At 48.0% G+C, this 19,299-nt stretch overlaps 6 protein-coding genes and 1 pseudogene across 7 annotated transcripts; 4 read left to right on the top strand and 3 right to left on the bottom strand.

Annotated features, from left to right (window-relative positions):
* Positions 1–1,641: 1,641 nt before the first annotated feature.
* On the bottom strand, positions 1,642–2,339 carry K444DRAFT_624003 (uncharacterized protein; the record flags this gene model as incomplete). The annotated part of the gene is made up of 2 exons (XM_024882342.1): positions 1,642–2,236; positions 2,290–2,339. The coding sequence occupies 2 exons, from the start codon at positions 2,337–2,339 to the stop codon at positions 1,642–1,644; spliced, it is 645 nt and encodes a 214-aa protein (XP_024743406.1).
* Positions 2,340–4,018: 1,679 nt separating this feature from the next.
* Positions 4,019–6,662, bottom strand: K444DRAFT_639653 (uncharacterized protein; the record flags this gene model as incomplete). The annotated part of the gene is made up of 4 exons (XM_024884400.1): positions 4,019–4,517; positions 4,564–4,926; positions 5,398–5,462; positions 5,493–6,662. The coding sequence occupies 4 exons, from the start codon at positions 6,660–6,662 to the stop codon at positions 4,019–4,021; spliced, it is 2,097 nt and encodes a 698-aa protein (XP_024743405.1).
* Positions 6,663–7,661: 999 nt separating this feature from the next.
* Positions 7,662–7,736, top strand: K444DRAFT_t5 (annotated as a pseudogene). Its single transcript has one exon. The product of its transcript is annotated as a tRNA-OTHER (tRNA).
* Positions 7,737–8,366: 630 nt separating this feature from the next.
* On the top strand, positions 8,367–9,983 carry K444DRAFT_606811 (Tricarboxylate/iron carrier). The gene is made up of 4 exons (XM_024879061.1): positions 8,367–8,656; positions 8,741–8,874; positions 8,920–9,014; positions 9,065–9,983. The coding sequence occupies exons 1-4, from the start codon at positions 8,553–8,555 to the stop codon at positions 9,752–9,754; spliced, it is 1,023 nt and encodes a 340-aa protein (XP_024743404.1). The 5' UTR covers positions 8,367–8,552; the 3' UTR covers positions 9,755–9,983.
* A 1,011-nt stretch (positions 9,984–10,994) lies between these two features.
* On the top strand, positions 10,995–13,807 carry K444DRAFT_119339 (kinase-like protein). The gene is made up of 6 exons (XM_024870375.1): positions 10,995–12,226; positions 12,276–12,357; positions 12,408–12,755; positions 12,806–13,268; positions 13,316–13,403; positions 13,453–13,807. The coding sequence occupies exons 1-6, from the start codon at positions 11,375–11,377 to the stop codon at positions 13,696–13,698; spliced, it is 2,079 nt and encodes a 692-aa protein (XP_024743403.1). The 5' UTR covers positions 10,995–11,374; the 3' UTR covers positions 13,699–13,807.
* Positions 13,808–14,134: 327 nt separating this feature from the next.
* Positions 14,135–17,116, top strand: K444DRAFT_606809 (uncharacterized protein). Its single transcript, XM_024879060.1, has one exon. The coding sequence runs from the start codon at positions 14,154–14,156 to the stop codon at positions 16,923–16,925; it is 2,772 nt and encodes a 923-aa protein (XP_024743402.1). The 5' UTR covers positions 14,135–14,153; the 3' UTR covers positions 16,926–17,116.
* Positions 17,117–17,636: 520 nt separating this feature from the next.
* K444DRAFT_517118 (uncharacterized protein) lies at positions 17,637–18,605 on the bottom strand (the record flags this gene model as incomplete). The annotated part of the gene is made up of 2 exons (XM_024873745.1): positions 17,637–17,863; positions 17,921–18,605. Coding segments are annotated over 2 exons (912 nt in total), but the record flags the coding sequence as incomplete, so codon positions are not given.
* Positions 18,606–19,299: the final 694 nt, after the last annotated feature.

Raw genomic sequence — 19,299 nt, 5'->3', positions numbered from 1 at the left:
GACAGGGCCCAAGAGTTCATTCTGCTCACTGGCTAGCATCAGAAACACCTTTTTGGGTTTTACTTCGTGTTGATTCCAGATGCAGCATCTATTTTGCTATGTTTTTCGCTCTGCCCTTATGAAGCCCAACAAGCATCCAGATGTAATCAAGCTGAGCAACAAAACTTGCGTTCCTTGATCGCCTAGTTCGACCTCCCTTTCCTATTGAAAGGATCTGTGCAAGCGGAAACTTTGAATCTCCTTCAGCAGCAACCTGATCTGTGTCAGAACTTCAGAAGCCCCAAAGCAAATCCTTCGCGCTCTCCCTCTTGCTTCCGAATCGTGTTCCCAGTTATGCCAGCAGTTGACAGAGCTGCCTTGGCGGTCAATGGCCGCAGAGGGCTGTGTGGAGGAGTGTGGTTGAAGATTGTCTCGATGTGGACAGGTCCAATCACAGCTCCTGATGAATATTTGAAGGTTCTGGGAAGAATATCTTGAAGAGCGTCATGAACAGTGGCGCTCGCACCGCTCATGCCTTATTCAATGAACAACATGCATCATTGTAATCCGGTCTGGCAGCTTTGGCTGATATTCAGAGCATCTGGTGATACGGACTCTCCCGAGAACATGTACTCCAAAAGAGCTTCCAATTCCTCTACCACGTCGTCCTCTAAAGTGAGCGTTTGAGTCTTGCCTTTTAAAAAATTGCCATTGAAGCAACGACCAAAGTAGTAGAAGTAGTAGCGGGGGAGGTTCTTTGGTAGGGAGTAACATTTCTTTCGGCGCCCACGTAGAAATCGACTCGAGGGCCAGACAACAATCCAGTGAGAAAGTAAGTACCGAGGGGGCAATACGGTTGGAAGTGGCACTTATTCAACTCGCTCCTGATTCAAGGGTTTCTTTGGGGAGCCTTGGGTGCCATGGTGTTAAGGGTTGCAGAGGTGAAATCCCACAAATTTGACAATGGCAGAAAGTGGAATTTTGAGAGACAGGGGGTTCGTACGTTATTGGTGGGTGGAGGTAACTCCTGTGGCTGATTTTGTAGGTGGTTGAGCTTCCGAACTTGTTTGAAGGAATAGATTTCGATCTCGAGGGTCAGAAATTTCCGAGTTGGAATCGGGTTTAGTAAATAGCTCAACATTAATTTATCGATATTTAAGGACTAGAGGAAACGTGAATATTTGTAGAGGCAGTTCGGGTATAGACTGGAAGTTGTGATGGTATTACGAGATCAGAGCTGAAAGCAGTAGCACTTGTTCCGAGCCCGTGTTGGCGTAGCGTTGAAAATAAGTATTCTCTTAATAAGATCGTTTACAACGATGTTTTGTTTATATATAAACCTCGAGGTGCTTTCATCTTATATGCACTAGAAATGTTTATACTCAAATCTTTGTAACTCTCGACTTTGCACTATGTTCCCAAACAACGAGGAGCTTGGTCACGATAATTTGAGATAATTTCCCGAAATGCATGCTCATATATTTCTCCACAAAATCTGTAGTATTTCGCCTGTGTTACTCATTTCCAATTCCCCTTCCTAAAGCGCTTCCTCCATATGAGACATCATCGTGATCGTTGCAAAAAAGAAGTTCCCAAAATCGCGTCTCATTTGCCAAATAATCCAATTCCTCTTATTCAGATTCTTGAGTGTTGAATGACCTATTACCACCTGGATTTGCCTCGCTTCATCGTGACGTCGAAATTTGCGCGTAGACAGTCAAGAACCTCTGCTGCATAACCGGGGATGCTGTACTCCTGGGATCTAAACTTTTGGATGTCCTCGAACGTATTTGATGAGTATATTTTGCGAACAAGCAATGTTCTGAGAGGACTCCCGGCAGGAAGAGCACCGAATACCACTTCAACATCAGAAACGTCAACTTTGGCCACTGAGTAACCCAAGAGCTTGCTAAACTCTTGTTGGGCTTCATTACTGATTTCTCCGAGCCCATACTTGTCGTTGTACTTAATGAACTCAATGAACTCTTTCTTATCTTCAATGACTGTTGAGTTGAGATTGAACTTGTGAAGGCTGCCCACGTTTTCCACCTTGCCATAAAGCATGAACTCTATCATAATCTCAAAAAACTCGACCCGATCCTCAAACAGCTCAAGCTCTTGTGTCTGCCCCTCTTTGAAAACGACGTTGAAGTACTTTTCAAAAAAAGGCGAGTAATAGCAGAGCAAGAGTTTTGGCAGAAGGTAGTGTTTCTTCCGAGGGCCAACGGAAATATCGACTCGAGGACCGGCGAGCATACTATAAAGGAAGTGTCAGAGGATTTTTGGAATTCTGTGATCCTGTTCACTTACTCGCGGAACTCAGAGGGAGAAGGACGTTTTGGCATGGATCTTGGTGCCATAATGAGAAGTTGAGAAGATGAGGTTCTGATAGGGGTTAGAGTTGTTTCGGAGCAATGCTACAGCAACGGCTCTTTCACTCACCTTGCGTGGGATGAGCATAAGCTGAGGCGGGTCTTGATTTCCGGTGTCAACTGTAGATTTTGACAAGCAAAGATGCGTGAGGTGGGGATCAGAAGATTGTCGGTGTTGTTGTGAGGACTGGGGTGAGGTGAGGGGATGCCGATATGGGAAGAGGAAGTAAAGACTTGAGCATCCGCTTCAACAATATCTATTGCTCTGCGTCGCTTGTCCACTGCCTGAGCCTGTTTATGCTGTTTCGTTTTAGAGCGAATTCAACAGGGGTTAGAAGGTGACATGCTCACCTTACTGCTAGAAAGCCACAGGTTGGTATCACCTCCAGGAGATTCAACCACTTCAACTTCGAATGGAAGCCCCTCTTATGCCAATCTCACACCATAAATGCTGCTTTCTTCTTCAAATACTGCCAAAGGAGATTTTGCCAATAACTGAGATCTCCACGACTTGCTCTCTCGGCCGAGGTCAGTTTCCCGAAAGTGAAACTGAACCCTGATATTGTATTAACACCAAATCCGCCTCACGTTCTGTACAACACGGCTTCCAAGACCAGTATTCTAGCTACGGCGTCATCTGCAATTGCCGCTCCGAAAAGAAACCCGTGTCAAGTTTCAAGTATGACAAAATCCCATCCTTAAAACTGTTTTTGGCATTTTCATGCTGATCTGACTGCTCAGCATCCTACTCACCACCGCCACCACCATCACTGCTAAAGGCAAAAACCAAGAGAAGTTTCTCATCTATAGAGATTTCGCATGCTACTACTCGCCAGTATTCGATGTTGCTTTCAACGATGATTCATCGAGGGCGAGAACCTGAACATAGCCATCAATGACTTCGAATTCCCCAACGTTTTTGGTCCGGCAATGGGCTGGTTGTGCACACAGAAGCTTCAGGACTCGATTGGAGGAAATCCCGCAACTCACGACCTTTACAAGCTCTGGGTTCTCGCTGACAGGCTTCTGATTCCGAAGCTCTAAAATGATACTATCCCTGAGATTGTCAACCAAAGTGCGAAAAATGCACCTTACTTTGCTTCGAACTGGATCTACAAAACCACCGCGCCGGACAGCAAGTTACGCTTCGCATTCGTTGATAAATGTGCTTTTGAGGTAGAGGGAACAACTTCGCCAAGTTTGCAAAGATGGGTATTTTATTACCGGATCTTGTGGCGGATGTTTTTCTGGCGCGGAAGAGCGGTTCCAAGACGCTCGTTTCTTGAGTTATCGTTTTCGAGAATCCCCGAAGCTGAGGGCTGAAGAGTATAAGGTGAAAGAGAAACAGTTGTGAATCATGGGCTGAGGTGAAGTGGACAACACTCCGGATACCGTGGCTGTGGAGTTTGGGCTGCTGGAGACCGATATCACTTCATATGCTGGGATGCTGTGCGCGTGAGATGCAACGCAAGGAAAGTAGAGAAACTCTTCCTGTTTGTATGACTGGGCTTCTTCACAAGAAAGTGAAGCTAGCTGTACCCTGGCGAGTAATGATTATTCATATGGACACCTCAGAGTAATTGAACCACATTCGAAACGATGCTCATGAATTCCCCAGGAAAGCTACGTAATTCTTCTCCACTACAGAGTCATTTCTTCGAAAGAGGTCACCAGGTAGGATCCAGCTTCCCAATCCAACTCTCGCCTGCAGCCCTGAAAATCCTCACCTCGCCACTAACCATATGAGCCATATTGTACTTTCCTGGTTGGACTCGTTTCTTGCCGCCAACATTTTGTTCAACAGCTCTCAAAACACCATCTGGCTCGACACCTGTGATGACAGCGGTATGATCCGGATCACCAGCCCACGCCTGCCCTCCATCTGGATACTTAAAATGGGCCTTGTAGAGCTGAATAATATCGCCCCGAGCTACGCCCGCTCCTCCGACCTTTCCTTGGGGTTCCGGGATCGACGAAGATGGAAAGTAGGAGTACACGAGGTAGCCATGAATAAAGCTCTGCGATGCCATACACGGCTCTTGGCCACGTGAAGAGCACTTTGCGGCAACCACCTTGAGGGCGTTATTGGCTAGAGTCCAGCACTCACCGTCGCCTACTTGCGAGCCCATTTGGGACTCGCTCCATTCAGCGACGGCATTAGAATACCTGGTGGTGTTAGCATGCGCTAAAAGTGTATGACCGGGTTGCATACCTCTCTCGACAAGATACCAGCTCACTTTGGCTGAGCTTCCTTGGAGGGGGATCATGCCTCTGATATGCTTTGACAGTCACAGTTGGATTGCTCGCATCCCAGGTAAGGTGGATTCTGGAGCTTGCCAACGTGGCGGTATTGCGAACGTGGGCCGTGAATGTATGAGTTTTTCGAACTCCAGAGCTAGACCATCCTGATGAAGATGCATACGTTAACTTTCCGCCTCGATTCATCGATGGTGGAGGGAAAGCTGGTGGCGATTTGGCGAACCATAAAGATTTAAGATCAAGATCGTAGTCTTTTGGCTCATGAGAACTAGTTGGCTGAGAAGTCAGCGGATGATCTCTATGTCGGTGACTTTGGCTGTGACCAGAGGTATGTGGAAGCAAGTGGTGATGTGGATGTGGTCGTGAACGTGAGCTTTCACTGTGGCCCGACGTGTGGGGACGCGAGTGAGGATGAGAATGGGGTCGTGATCGCGAACTCTCATGATGATGGTTTGAGGGGTGTCTTTGCTGAGAAGGGGAAATAGCAATTGCTAACTCTTCCAACAGCTCTGCTAATCTTGCATTCAGATTATAGGACATTTTCATTTTGATCTCAAAGATGTTCGGGTTGGAGGTTTCGAGATCAAAACAAGAAACTATTCTGCCTTAAATATTCCACTGTATTGGCAAAAACTTGAATCAGGCAAGCGTATTCTGGGAATAACATAATTTGCAACAAATTTCTGGAGTCACAACCAGTCCGGGAAAGTCATCAATAACTGCAAAGAAATACCAACGCACATAGGACTGCTGCTTGGGAAACCATAAAAATGTGCATGTCCAATACTAGTGAACAACACCTACTTGAGGTTTAGGTTTGCTGTTGAGAGGAATGGGTGGTGGGATCGGTTCCTGCGAAGCTGCAGGGCCTGCCAAACCCACTCTTTTCACGGGAGGTGGTGGCGGCTTCTTCTTTCCCAGAACACTCACATCTGGCCCACCGTTTGCGTGTCCACTAATCGTATTGTCCCTCATCTCAATTTGTGGATTGGTTGGTTCTGGTGTCTGTGTGTTGGATATTCCTCCATAAGTCCTAACTTTATCCGTAATTCCATATTTGGAATTCAACTTGTTCGCCGTTTGAAACCCCGATTTAACCTGATCTCCGTGTCGTTCTCGAAAATTGTTTGCTGTACTTGCTGCCGCTCTAGCATCACCAAGAGATACAGATGAAGGATCTTCCCGAAAGGCTGATGCCGTCCTTACAGCTGCTTGTTTCTGGGCAAATGTTGTGCCCTCGCTGGGATTTTCGGGCTTGGGTGAAGTTGAAGAAGATAAACGGGAGAAGCGGGATTGTAGTTCGCTCAGCTGTGCAGAGTTTACAGGTGAGGCTGCTGAAGTACGTGAAGGAGAAGTTGGGCCTGGTGGTGGCATGGGCTGTCTTCCTTTTCCAATGCCAAACTCTGGAACAGAAACGCCTGCAGCACTCAACCTGCTCATAGAACCCTGATTGAGTATGCCTTTATGAGAATCCGGCTCGTTTGTTGCTCCGCTATATGTAGGAGGCGGAGATATAGGATTTGAGTTCTGTCTGGGTGGCAATCGTGGTGGAAGGCCGGGCTTTGGCTTTGGCTTTGGCGCTGGCGCGGGACTTCTTCCATCTGCGCCGTCTCTTCGTCCTGGAGGCGGCGGCATATTCGCGGTTGATAATCCTGTGGTATCTGCTCGAAATGGAAGTGGAGGGCCTTTTGGCTTCGCTGCCTCTTCTGCTTCCCGTTGTGCCTCCTCCTCTGCCTGCTGCTTGGCATATATCTCGTCCTCCGATAAGGGTGCTCCTAACCCTCGAGTATCTGGCGTTATCTGATTCGGTAGAGCTGCGCCGCCATGATAATTGACATTCTTCGGAGGTGGTCCAAAAGCTGCAGGATCCTTCAGAGTCGACAATGGTCGGGAGACGTGATCGCGGGCTTTCTCATTGGGATCTTTCCCTCTGCCTATCCACCCTGCCACTTGATTAATACCTTTGTTGTCGCTCCTCCATGATTCCTTCGATGTCCCATCCTTTCCTTTCGGATGCCAGCCGCCTTTGGCGATTCCTTTGAAGTCCGGCATGGTTGATCTCTGGTTGAAAATGGCTGTTTGGTGACGTCGGGTTTTAGTGGGGATGAGAGCGCCCACCACAGTGGGGTGTGATTGTAGAACCCCCCCATCAAGGAGAGTTTAACGTATCCCGTTCGAACCCTTTCCGTTCTTCGGTCTTCCTTTTTTTTTTTTTGGATAAGTATACACCGGCTTCGAGAACGTTCAGCCCAAAGTAACCTATTACTAAGCTTTTCCCTTTAACATCGTCCGGTTTAGTATATCGACTGTGGTCGTGGTGGCCCGGAACCGAGTCGCGATTTTTACTTTAATCATACTCCCTCCTTTTCTAATAATCTAAACTTTCTCATTAGATCCTAATAATATGCATTGTTCCTTTTAAGAGCCACTCATAGAACTATATTAAATAGATCAGGCGGACTCTTCTTAAACCTAATGATTCGTATGAATAGTGCTAATATAGATTGAAAATACGGCGACCCCCTCCCTTTTCCTCTGGACCCCACCAGAATGCCCGCAAGAAGCTCGGCTAGTCACTCCAGTTAGGTTTGACTCGTGATAGCCGCCTCACTCACAGTCGGGCCAAGCAAGTGTCTCACTGATATTTCGCCGGTGGTACATCCGAACCGAACCCAGTCTGTAAAGTAAATTTAAATTAGCTAATAATGCAGGAGTAACAGCAAAGCGGATTTTCTTCCGGACCTACATTGGGTGGTGCTGGATAAGTGGACGGTTGCGATCGATAAAGAGGACTCGCCGGTGTTGCAATGACTGACCAATAATGGGGGGAAATATCGATTTTCCACACTTTGTGGGGAAAAGGAACCGTTGCTTAAGCGAAAGCTAATCCAGGATTTGTGTTCAACTTTATAAATTTAAATAAGCGATTTTTTTGCCAAATCTTATTCGAGGCCCAGGCAAGTCGTCCTCCCCGAACATGAGATTTATCATCACTAACAATCAAGTAGTGGGTACGTTGCCGTCCACACCCCATATAATTGCTTTGTCTAACGTTATGTAAAGCCTAATGGTTAAGGCGCTAGATTTCGGCTCTAGAGATTGGGAGTTCGAATCTTCCCTGGGTCGGATAATCTCTATGAAGTATTACTTCAAATGAAATTTTTTTGCGTTTCAAACCCTTTTAAACGTGTAGGTTATTTAGCCGAGACGGCTTCTTAATTTTAGACGAAAGATGAACGAGAGGGGAACAAGAGAGGGGCGAGGGGGGCGAGGTGGGCGAGGTGGGCGCTGGATGGAAAAAGTAGTTTCAAATTTTATATTCCAAGTCACACGTACTTTCTCAGTATTGCTATTCCGTTGCATTTAAATTTTGGCTTTGGCTCTTGAAAAAGGCAAATGTTGTCCCATCCTCGCTGCACGGCTTTTTGTAATGATTGTCTCAAGGTATCTGTGATGTTTGATACGCTACAGAGACAGTCCGTTGCAAGAAATTCGAGGAACAAAGTCCCCAACGTCCTTGAGACAGGCGACCAAAAAAAAGTGTTGCAAACCCGCAAAGCAATCGCTTTGTAACCATAAATTCGCATGTGGAGAAACTCTTGAACTATAAGGATTATTCATAAATCAATGAGAATCTACAGATGCATCAATTGCGGTGCTGGAGTTCGCTGCAGGTGTGGCTTCAGCCACAATAGACTTTCTTATCTCGCAGCAAGCCACGCGAAATCGGACCTACAACAAGAATCCCGGCTTTAATTTTGGTTGTGGGACTGAGCTTCAACTCTTCCACCTCTCACCGCTCTCTGCAGTCATACGAACAGGTACAGCACTGTTCTTCTGCTAGTGAAGACCATTTCACCTTCCACTTGATCAAGGAAACTCAATTGCTTCTCGTAACCCCTCGAACGGCTTCGCAGCCCCTCGATTGACTGCGAAGTCGAGATGTCCGCCTCAATACCAGGCAATCGAGAGCTCCCAGCTTCTCAGTATGATCTCAGCACATACTGGGGACGTGTGATGCACTCCGCCAACATTTCAGATCCCAGGTGAGGAGGATATTTTGTTCCCTTAAAAGGTGGTTCTGTTTATTTGAGCAAGCTGCTTCAAGGACGAGTGCTAAGAGTTCCCAGAACACTGCTCGTTAATAAAGCTGGTTTGGAGCATGCGAAGGGTCTGGTCGCCGGATACAAGCAGGGGAAGATTGGGGAGATGAATGCGGAGCTATGGAATGCGAAGAAGATTGTCGATTCTACTTTACATCCAGGTAGGTGCTGCTGGCCGCGGGTAGCAGAAGGTGCTGATTGTTCAGATACCGGCGAACCAGTCTTCCTCCCTTTCCGGATGTCATGCTTTGTCCTATCGAATTTGATTGTTACGGCTGGCATGCTCACACCAGGACTCGGGGTGAGTTGCTTATTTTGCCTTCTAGGAACTCAGTACTGATTTTATTGCAGACTACTGGCACACTCCTATGGCAAATTACCAATCAATCCCTTAACGTTGCAATCAACAATGCGAATGCCAACAAATCTACCCCATTATCCGTCTCGAAGATCACACAATCATACTTTCTAGCTGTTGGAGCTTCTTGTTCTGTAGCTTTGGGACTCAATGCCCTCGTTCCGCGATTAAAGAAAGTTGCTCCCGCCACGAAGATAATACTCTCAAGATTGGTACCATTTGCAGCTGTTGCAAGTGCTGGTGCGTTGAATGTTTTCTTGATGAGGGGAGAGGAGATCAGACAAGGAATCGACGTCTACCCAGTCCTTTCTGAGTCTGACAAGGCCAAGCTTGCAGAGGAAGGCAAGTCCGAATCTTCAGTGCAATCTCTGGGAAAGAGTAAGAAGGCAGCTACTCTTGCTGTCTCGGAGACTGCCCTCAGCCGAGTCTTGAACAGTTCTCCCATCATGGTCATCCCCCCCCTAATTCTGGTACGACTACAAAAGCAAGACTGGCTGAAGAAAAATCCAAGACTCACTTTACCTGTTAATTTGGGCCTGATTCTGACCACAAGTCTGTTTGCTTTGCCTTTGGCACTGGCAGCATTTCCTCAAAGACAGAGTGTTGATGCTGCGAGTTTGGAGAAGGAGTTCTGGGACATGGGTGGTGAGAACGGAAAGGTTGTGTTCAATAGAGGCATATGAGGCTGTGCACGACTTTGAACACATCTCCCGAACAACGACTTCGAAGACCAGTTCCCCGGATTTCAAGAAATACATTCAACCGGCAGCGAATAAACGGCGGTAATTTAGGCATTTTCACTTCCAAACTGCATTTTCGAGCATGGCGTTTTGATGACTGGGGGGCTCGCTGTAGGTTCACAGCAGACAAATAGAATTCCTAAATAGAAACTGGTCACGAAGCAACATCGAAAAACCCCGGTCCAAGATATCTGGACCCCTGAAATCACGTGCCTTGCCACATTCCATGCCCACCATGTCCAGCGAATGAGACCTCTGCATGAAATGATGCGACGATGAAGGCGATCACACTTCACGCGCTTCTATGTTAAGCTTTTCATAGAGACACTCGGTTTACTTGTAGCATCATTTGTTTCTGAGCCGTGGAGGACCGAGGACTTCGTTATGAACTTCCAGGAGGCGTAATGGCGATCCTGCGAAGTTCGTTTATGAAATTGCCACCTCAGAAACCCGATGTTCCCATTCGAGGAGGGGAGAGGGGTCACGTCGAACGCGTACAAGCTAGGCTTATCACGAAATCTCGACTGGTGAAAGTCGGAACATTGAGGCAATAATCGGATGAGGGGACGGGACAAGTTTGACTTTCTGTTCAAACGTGAAGCGTGCAAGAGATACATACCATTTGACGCGATCCGCTCGATTTCTTGGCGCCTTCGCCTTCGAGCCATTCCTGCTGTCAAAAATAAAGTCCGGCAAAATTTGAATCGAATCGAATCAATAGGAGGAGGAGGGCTGCAAGGCGGAGGAACGGCTTCGGTGCTTGGCTGCTGAGCTTACGACCAGGGAAATCTAGTCGCGCCGATGTGGAAGATCTCGCACTCTAGTGTCGCGGTTTTTAAGTCAGTCTGTACAGTATGTTTCTGATTATCAGCGCATTGGTCGAGTGAGGGGAACAGGATGGGTGGTGGTTGTCCGGGCATTGAGCGCTGGACTGCGCGGCCAGAAGAATACGTGCAGTACTCGTAGACGCTCTATGCGATCACAACAACAGATAGCCATGCCTCTCAAGGATGAGAAGGACCTCAAAAGAGTGAGGTGAAGAAGCGATTGCGGGAAAAGATAACTGAATGGTTGAATGCTCCCTTCCCCTCCCCCCAAGAACGTGAAGTTGCTTCTGTGGCCACCGCGGCGCGCTTGCCTGAACAGTGCCTCGCTTGAGTCCAAAGCCCGCCGCCCAACTTGACCTGCTCGAAAACTCGACGTTGGACTTCCACTTCAACCCACTGCTCTTCTCGACAGCGACCGGCCTTTACTCATCTGATTGTGACATACAACGATTACTGGCACAAGCAGATCCAAGATGGTCCGATCCTAGACCTTGGTTACGCAGCTCAGCATCTTTTCCGACGCGCAGCCCGGACGCCATTCACCAGATCCCGACCACCAGATCCCACAGCAACGGCGCAATTCAACCGTATCGAAGCCTCAATCCATTCTCCAGGGCTGCAAAGTCAATGCTGTAGACGCCTCCGCCATATCATAGCCCTGCCGGCGAGTTCAGGATAACGATCTCAGTCTTGTCGTCTGAGCCCTTCCCCGGGTTCGAAACGACTACATTTCTCGATGTCGACGCCGTCAACCCTGCCCCCACACCACCCGAACTACGGGTATTCTCATCACCAGAACTATCAATCGAACGGCGGCTATCGAGCGAACAATACACTCTTGAACGGCGGCAGCCGGTTGGGAGCGTCATACAACTTCCCGACTCCTTCGAGTAACGGCACTTCTTCGAACAGCGTCGGTGTGGCCGACCCCTCACGAGCAAGTCAAAACACGGCACACTCATCTTCAAGACACGAAACAAAACCCGCAGCTATGCCTATCTCTTCGTCGACCTCAGTACCAAAGCCGAATCCGAAGAAACGGCAACGCTCCAGAGAACCCCGGGAGCCCGATTGGCACAAATTCTACAAAAATGGCCTGCCCAAGGAGGTCATCGTCATCGATGACTCTCCCACCCCTGAGCCATCAGCATCTGTACTATCAAACACTCAAGCAACACGTTCAGTAGCTGGGGGAGGAAGTCGACATGCTGCAAAGAAGAGAAGACGAGATGACGTCGGCTCAGCCTATGATCCTGTATATCATCTCGAGCCCTCCCACTCTCTCAATCAGAGTCCCGAATACAAAGACTCGTCCGGGTCCACCATCTCAACCGACCGAACTACATCTGCTATCCACACAACTGCAGCCACATCCCTAGGCTCCCACTCTTCGAATGGGCAGAATGGATACGAGGCTGCCGACGTCCAGCCAGGTCAGAAAAGAAAGCGAACACAAACTCGACTCCAGCTTGCCAACGAGGCGAAGCAGAAAGAAATAGAGACTAACGGGGATGCGTTCACAAACTACAAGCCCCCGCCGAGACCCCCTATCAAGGCTCCGGATGTCCAGGTGAAGCAAGTGCCTGACGTGAGTACTCCAGTGTTCCACTAAAGAATCTACACTAACAAAGAACCAGAATTCATACACCAAGAACAGCAAGGTCGACGACGATGATGGACACTACATTGTCGTACCAGACACTGACCTGACAGACCGATGTGAGTGCCGCTTGCTCCAGTTTGCCGAAACTGATACTGACCATCATTAGACCAAGTGACCAAGCTCCTCGGCCAAGGCACATTCGGCAAGGTCGTTCAAGCCCGAGATAAGAAGCGGAATAAGCATGTTGCGATTAAAATCATCAGATCAGTCCAGAAGTACCGCGATGCTTCACGGATAGAACTTCGAGTCTTGTCAACTCTCAAGGCCAATGACCACGAAAACAGAAACCGATGTATACACCTTCGGGACTGTTTCGACTACCGCGGACATATCTGCATTGTCATGGATCTACTCGGACAGAGTGTTTTTGATTTCCTGAAGGGCAATGCCTTTGTCCCGTTTCCAAATAGTCAAATTCAGAGCTTTGCGAGACAGCTCTTCACTAGTGTGGCTTGTAAGTATCTTCCTTGACCCACGGGATATGCCAGAGCTGACAGACCATAGTCTTACACGATCTCAACCTGATTCATACCGATCTCAAGCCAGAGAATATCCTTCTGTGTGATAGTGCATACCAAGCATTCACATATAGTCGCAGAATCCCTTCATCATCTACCACAGTCAATCGACAAGCCGCTCAACGTAAAGTCCTCCTCGATACTGAGATCCGACTAATCGACTTCGGTTCTGCTACCTTCCAGGACGAGTACCACTCTTCCGTCGTATCTACTCGCCATTACCGAGCCCCAGAGATTATTCTTGGTCTAGGGTGGTCCTTCCCGTGTGATATCTGGAGTATTGGATGCATTCTCGTCGAGTTCTTCACAGGAGATGCACTGTTCCAAACGCACGACAATCTAGAGCACCTGGCGATGATGGAGAGTGTTTGCGGTACTAGACTGGACAGTCATCTCATTCAGCAAGTCAACACCATGGCAAAGAGAAACGGTGGAAATCCTGCCGCAAAGTAGGTTCCCAGAAGAGATTCTACTTCCATATGCTAACATTTTCCAGATTCTTCAAGCGATTAAAACTTGACTACCCTCAACCAGATACCACCAGAGCTTCGAGACGGTTTGTCAAGGCCATGAAGCGGTTGGATGTAAGCCAAGAAATTCCCAGTACTGACTGCAGAAACTAACAAGCAACAGGAAATCATCCCAGACAACAACAAATTCTGCAGAAACTTCCTCGACCTTCTGCAGAAGATTTTCGTCTATGATCCTGCTGAAAGAATTACCGCCAAACAAGCGCTTCAGCATCCTTGGTTCAAGGAGGCGGCAACACCAGATGACGGAACTGAAGCCACCAAAATTCGAATACAGAGACAGTTGCAAGCTGAGGAAGCAACACATGCTCCTCCACTTGCTGCACCACCCGCAAGGTACCGTCATTGAATGAAAATGATATATGGAAATGACGGCGTTTGGGATTTGGGGGAGCAACGGCATTGAAACAGCATTCTTAAGTTAACACTTGGATCACCGAATGTTGGCTCAATGCTAGGCGTGAATAATGTGTTTATTAAGGTTGTTGGTCATGACTTCACTAGAATCGCTTCTAGACAGACGTTGTGGATACCAACAATAGAGATTCGGGATTTTCAAACCATGCATGAGCCTCACTGCGAAAAGTTTACTGCGAAGAGCTTATCACGATGAGTCTATGATATACTGGAAGCAGCGAGGCTTTAAGAGAACTCCAACTGAATTCAAACGCTTCAAAACCTCGTGTTCCTGAATTGCATCTTTGATATCAGATTTCGATAAGCGTGATGACTCAGCCACCGTTAACTTTCCTTCAGACTGCTCTCGAATACTTCTAAATGAGCAATGCCTCTTAAATTCACTCCATGACAGGAACTCTCCCAGCTGCAAGGATCCTGCGACTGAGCAACTACCAAACAATAAAATCTCCCGTCAGTCGCATTTATCCAAGGTCACAACTCCCGCCAACCTTTCGAGCACCCCATAACAGATCAAAGAAACCTCGATATATACCTCTGCGCCGAATCTTCCCCGGTCCGCCTCTCCAGGGACAAACCCTCGATACTGATTATTTCATTGCCTTTCACGATCAAAGGAACAGGAGCGTCGGCGGGGAGGATAACACCAAGCTGCCGCCTGAGCACCATCTCTTCGCGGGATACAGTAAAATGAAGTGCTGGGTCCAGATTCTGAGCACTCCTACGGCGGATACACCTGGCACTACACTCCTCCTTCACTTCGACAGCAAGAGGTACTTGATTGGCAATGTGGCGGAGGGGACACAACGTGCATCGGTACAGAGGAAGCTTGGGTTGACGAGGGTCGGGGATATTTTTTTGACTGGCACGGTGGGATGGGAGACTGCGGGCGGGCTTCTGGGGATGATTCTCACTCTTGCCGACTCAACTACCACTTCCAATGAGGGGAAGAGGGAGAATAGGAAGAAAGGGAGCGAGAATAATGTGCCGGTGGAGAGGAGCTGGTTGAATGTACATGGTGGGAAGAACTTGACTCATTTGCTGGCGACAGCGAGGCGCTTTATATTCAGGAAGGGCATGCCACTCCTTACAAATGAGCTCACAGAGAAGGCGGATCTGAAAAGGAAAGATGGGGAGCCAACATGGAAGGATGATAGGATTAAGGTATGGTCTATGGTCATTACCCCCGAAGGTCGAAGCGCGAGGAAGAGAAGTCATGATGAATTTGCGGAGTCAACTCTGCTAGAGTCTGCAGATGGCAAACAGGAGACTCTGGAACAGCAAGAAGATCGACACGACCAGATGCGGAAAGCGGTTGTCTCTAATATGTTCGATTCAGACTGGCGGTTGGATGCTCTCATCAAGAGGAAGCTTTCTGAGGTGAAGAGACCCGCTGCAATATTTTTCAGAGATGAGAATGGCACGATCCAAAGATATCATGGCCCGACAGTGGACGAAGACCCTTCTGTCCCAGACATCGATGTACTTGTCCGGAATCCATGGCCCGGAGCAATGATCGAGACGCTACCTCCCACCACGCCATCCACAAGTTCAGTATGCTATATAATGAAGAACTACCCACAACGAGGAAAGTTCAATCCCAAGGTGGCTAAAGAGCTAGGAGTTGTACCTGGCAAAGATTTCAGGGCATTGACGGAAGGAAAAAGTGTCACGACTCCGGATGGCAAGATTGTAACCTCTGATCAAGTTCTGGCTCCGGGCAAGGAAGGTGGTGGATTTGCAATCATTGAATTACCAGACGAGTCATACATTGGACCGTTGCTTGCTCGTGAAGAATGGTCCTCGAAGGAGATCATGCCTGGCGTCGGAGCTGTTATTTGGATTCTTGGACCTGGCATAGTCGAAGACCCGAGGTTGCAAAAGTTCATGAAGGAGCACAGCGAGATGCAACACATCGTGTCTTCCAAGGACTGCTGCTCCAATTATCTCGCCTTGGAGTCTCCTGCCAGCGCGGCTATTCGATTGCACCTTCTTGACTCTGAACGCTTTCCGATCCCAGTGCATAGTAATGATGTGCCATTACCAAACGCTGAAGGCCCACGTCCTTATACAAAGGCAAGAGCTGGCCTAACTTTGCAACTCGAGCCCAAGCTTGAGATTCAAGACGAAACTATTATTCAACATCTTGACACCGCTGCCGTTATTAAGGAAATGCCGAAAGAAGTACTTAAACTAGCGAAGACAGCTCGTGAAGAAGTCAAGAGTGCTGAGTTCCAAGCCAGGCTCGATGAGAATCAGCAAGATATTCCCAGCAAAGACGCCGAAGTTATTACACTTGGTACTGGTTCCGCATTGCCGTCGAAGTACCGGAACGTGTCAGCCACACTACTTCGAGTGCCGGGTTTTGGCAGCTACTTGTTTGATTGCGGAGAGAACACGTTGGGTCAGCTCCGGAGAGTATTCGGCGACACGTTACCTGAGGTCCTCCGCGACTTGAAAGTCATCTGGATCAGCCATCTTCACGCCGATCACCATCTCGGTACAGCATCAGTCATCAGAGCATGGGCAAAAGAAACCATGAAGGAAGGCTCAACAAAAGACAACAAACTCATTGTGGCGTCTGATGATGGTATGATCAATTGGCTCAAGGAGTACTGCGAAGTCGAAGACTATGGTCAAGATCGAGTTGAGCACATCATCCTGAATCCTGCCAGTGGCTACGATCACCAATTCAATCCTGAGGAAACGCAAAGAGTTGGTCTTTCTTCAATTCAAGCTTGCCCCGTAGAGCACTGTCACGGCGCTCTTGCTGTTGCTTTCGCTCTCCCCAATGGGTTCAAAGTTGCCTACTCAGGAGACTGTCGACCCTCACAGCGATTCGCCAAAATCGGCGAAGGAGCAACTCTCTTAATCCACGAGGCTACATTTGACGATGAACTCCAATCAGATGCGTACGCGAAGAAGCATTCGACTACGGCAGAGGCATTGGCAATTGGGAAGAAGATGAATGCCAGACGCATCCTGTTGACTCACTTTTCACAACGATATCAAAAGATCCCGGTCATGGATAGTCATGGTGGCAAGGATCAAGTCGCTATTGTTGCTTTTGATTACATGCGGGTCAAGGTAGGAGACTTTGCCAAGCTGGAAGCCTTCAAACCTGCACTAATGAAGCTTTACGAAAACGAGGAAGCTTGAACTTTGAACGCGAATTCATTTCACTTCTGGCAATTATTTAGACTTGATTGAGTGTATGGAAAAGCGTTAGCATTGAAAATCATGGGCAAGGTTTTATTAAGTTACTGCATAGCATTAAGGTCACCGGTTTTGTAAGATATTGTATGTATTAGATGATACCAGAAAAAAATCTCTCTATTCAAAGAAACTGCTCAATATTCTGCCTTCTCAAGGCCGTTGGTCATCCAGCCAACTCGAAACTCTATCGGAAGAGAGTTTTGACTCATGGCCTCGTCGCTCGTTTTCTTCATCGTCCTCCTCTCCTATTCCCATCATGTTCCTGTATTGTCTTTCTTGTTCCTTTTTATAGGTATCAGCAATATTGGGTACGTCGGGAACTGAACTCGGGGCAACTACAGGATCACCAAATTGATTTCTACTGTACACACTTGCCGTGTACGTAGTCGTGGGTCTTGGTCGCGACGAAGCTGCTCGTGGAGGCGCACGGAAGGAAAGATTAGATTGTCGGGCGTCCGTTGTCCATGTCGACCATGTGCCGCGATCAGTTTTAGACCCCGGCGGCGGTGAAGGTGGTGGCGGCGGCCCTTGAAGGGGAGCTTGAGACGATGAAGCTGCTGTCGTGTTTGACCATGTGCCACGAGCGGTAGACTTTGGCGGCGGATTTGGTGGGCTGCCACGAAGATGAAATGTTCCCGTGTTGTCATCAAAAGACATCATAGATTCTCTGAATGCAGGGTGGATATCCCCTGGCAATGGAGTGGACGCGCGTGTCTGGGAAGCCAGATTCGTGCTCGACTTGAGACCACCAGTATAGTAGTCCAGAATCGAGCCCTCGAAGTATTGCTCGGCATTCTCATCCTTCTCCTTTCCATCCATCTCAAAGGTATCCTCCGGTGTTGCCTCCTCGTCTTCATGAGACTCGTTCATCGACAGTCTTTCTCCCTCAGGAATTGCTGGATCAACGATGCCATCTCTGTTGTTCCGTCGTGTCTGACGTCTCGCTTTCTGCATCTCTCGTCTGCACTCTCTGATCTCTTTCTCCAATGCATCACTATCTTTTCGAATAGCGATTCCATGGCCCGTTCCTTCAATCCACGCATCAACAATCTTGAGCAATCTCGGAACCGGAAGACGCTTCCTCCTTCTTCCAAGCATGGAGGCTCTGAGATCACACAGCGTCTGATGGTTCGTCCCAACAACTGAGAGGATACAAGCTTCGCAGCCTCCTTCGATCATCTCATGATACTCTTCCTTCTCATCGACTTTGAAGAGCGAACGGTAGATGGAGGGTGCGAACCAGAGACTGTTGATCCCATGGATTCGTTTCAAGAACGCAGCCAAGTTCGGTGGAAGACGAGGATTCTCGTCGAGACGCGCGAGTCGGACGGAACACTCGGCTGAGAGCTGAAGGAAGAAGCGGTGGATCAAGAGGGGATTGAGGCTTTTGTGTGCAGGGCAGAGAACAGCCTTCTGTGGTGACCTTGGCAGCTTCATTGCCATTTTTGAAAGGATATTCTTAGGTTTCTGGAGCGAAGAAGGAAGTTGGTTGATGGCATGTTCTTGCTCGCTGAGCCATTGCAAGGTTATTTTGGTTCGCCAACCAAGACTGAGCAGGTTGGCTAACTTCTCCGTGTTTCTAGAGGAGAGGCCCTCGATGTAGCGAACTGATGGCTGAGGCATTTTGATGGCTTTCTGGAAGTGGTTTTGGAAAGTATTGATTTCAAGAGGTTGTGTGGTAATGTTTGATCTTGAAAGGAGGTCCATATTGGTTTTAAAAGAGCTGGAAAATATCTATTTCCGTCTGGCGCTGTTTAGAAAGTTCATTTGAGCGGAAAATGTTCATTATTTAGCTTCCAGAACTTTTATCTCTTTGTATTTGTCTTACAACGCATTCTGTCTTTCTTTGTTATTGCTTGTCGTGGATGAAGCAGATTTCTGATGCGCACAATGCCATTATGCAAAGCGGATGTATTTCTTTACCTGCAGAGAGACTTGAACAAAGAAGTTTCTGACTCAAACGTTTGGAGTCAGCAGGAAATCTAGCTGCCTTACTGAGAGCCTCTATTTTGCTGCTTTGCAAACGCAAGTCCTCCAATAGAGGCCTCGTGCTTTCCTCTCGTTCAGTAATTTCAAGTGGCAAATCGCTCCACCCCTGCTTTTGGCTATTTCCGGAAATCCATTGTCAAGCAGGCAACTCTTACCCTTCTACATCTTTCATCAAGACTTGAACTTATGACTGGTTCCCGAGTGATTTTGAGCACTTGAAGTGTGGGTGGGATCCCGCTTAGCGAGTCTGAAAACATTTAAAAAAGTGGTTAGGGGTGTGAATTCTGCAGATCAGCAGAGATGAATATTGAATTTTATAAATTGTCCC

This window comes from Hyaloscypha bicolor (genome assembly GCF_002865645.1).
Source record: "Hyaloscypha bicolor E unplaced genomic scaffold K444scaffold_13, whole genome shotgun sequence".
In the NCBI taxonomy this organism is placed as follows: Eukaryota; Fungi; Ascomycota; class Leotiomycetes; order Helotiales; family Hyaloscyphaceae; genus Hyaloscypha; species Hyaloscypha bicolor.
Note: the sequence above shows the minus strand (reverse complement) of the source record. Positions and strands in the feature narration are given on the sequence as shown.

What these genes read in the sequence shown, in the direction of transcription:
- K444DRAFT_606811 (XM_024879061.1), top strand. Translation starts at nt 8,553, where the DNA reads ATGTCCGCCTCAATACCAGGCAATCGAGAGCTCCCAGCTTCTCAGTAT. An exon ending in GCCAACATTTCAGATCCCAG is followed by an intron (nt 8,657 to 8,740) that starts GTGAGGAGGATA and finishes AAGAGTTCCCAG; the next exon opens with AACACTGCTCGTTAATAAAG. An exon ending in CGATTCTACTTTACATCCAG is followed by an intron (nt 8,875 to 8,919) that starts GTAGGTGCTGCT and finishes CTGATTGTTCAG; the next exon opens with ATACCGGCGAACCAGTCTTC.
- K444DRAFT_119339 (XM_024870375.1), top strand. Translation starts at nt 11,375, where the DNA reads ATGTCGACGCCGTCAACCCTGCCCCCACACCACCCGAACTACGGGTAT. An exon ending in CACTGACCTGACAGACCGAT is followed by an intron (nt 12,358 to 12,407) that starts GTGAGTGCCGCT and finishes GACCATCATTAG; the next exon opens with ACCAAGTGACCAAGCTCCTC. An exon ending in AGGCCATGAAGCGGTTGGAT is followed by an intron (nt 13,404 to 13,452) that starts GTAAGCCAAGAA and finishes AACAAGCAACAG; the next exon opens with GAAATCATCCCAGACAACAA.
- K444DRAFT_606809 (XM_024879060.1), top strand. Translation starts at nt 14,154, where the DNA reads ATGACAGGAACTCTCCCAGCTGCAAGGATCCTGCGACTGAGCAACTAC.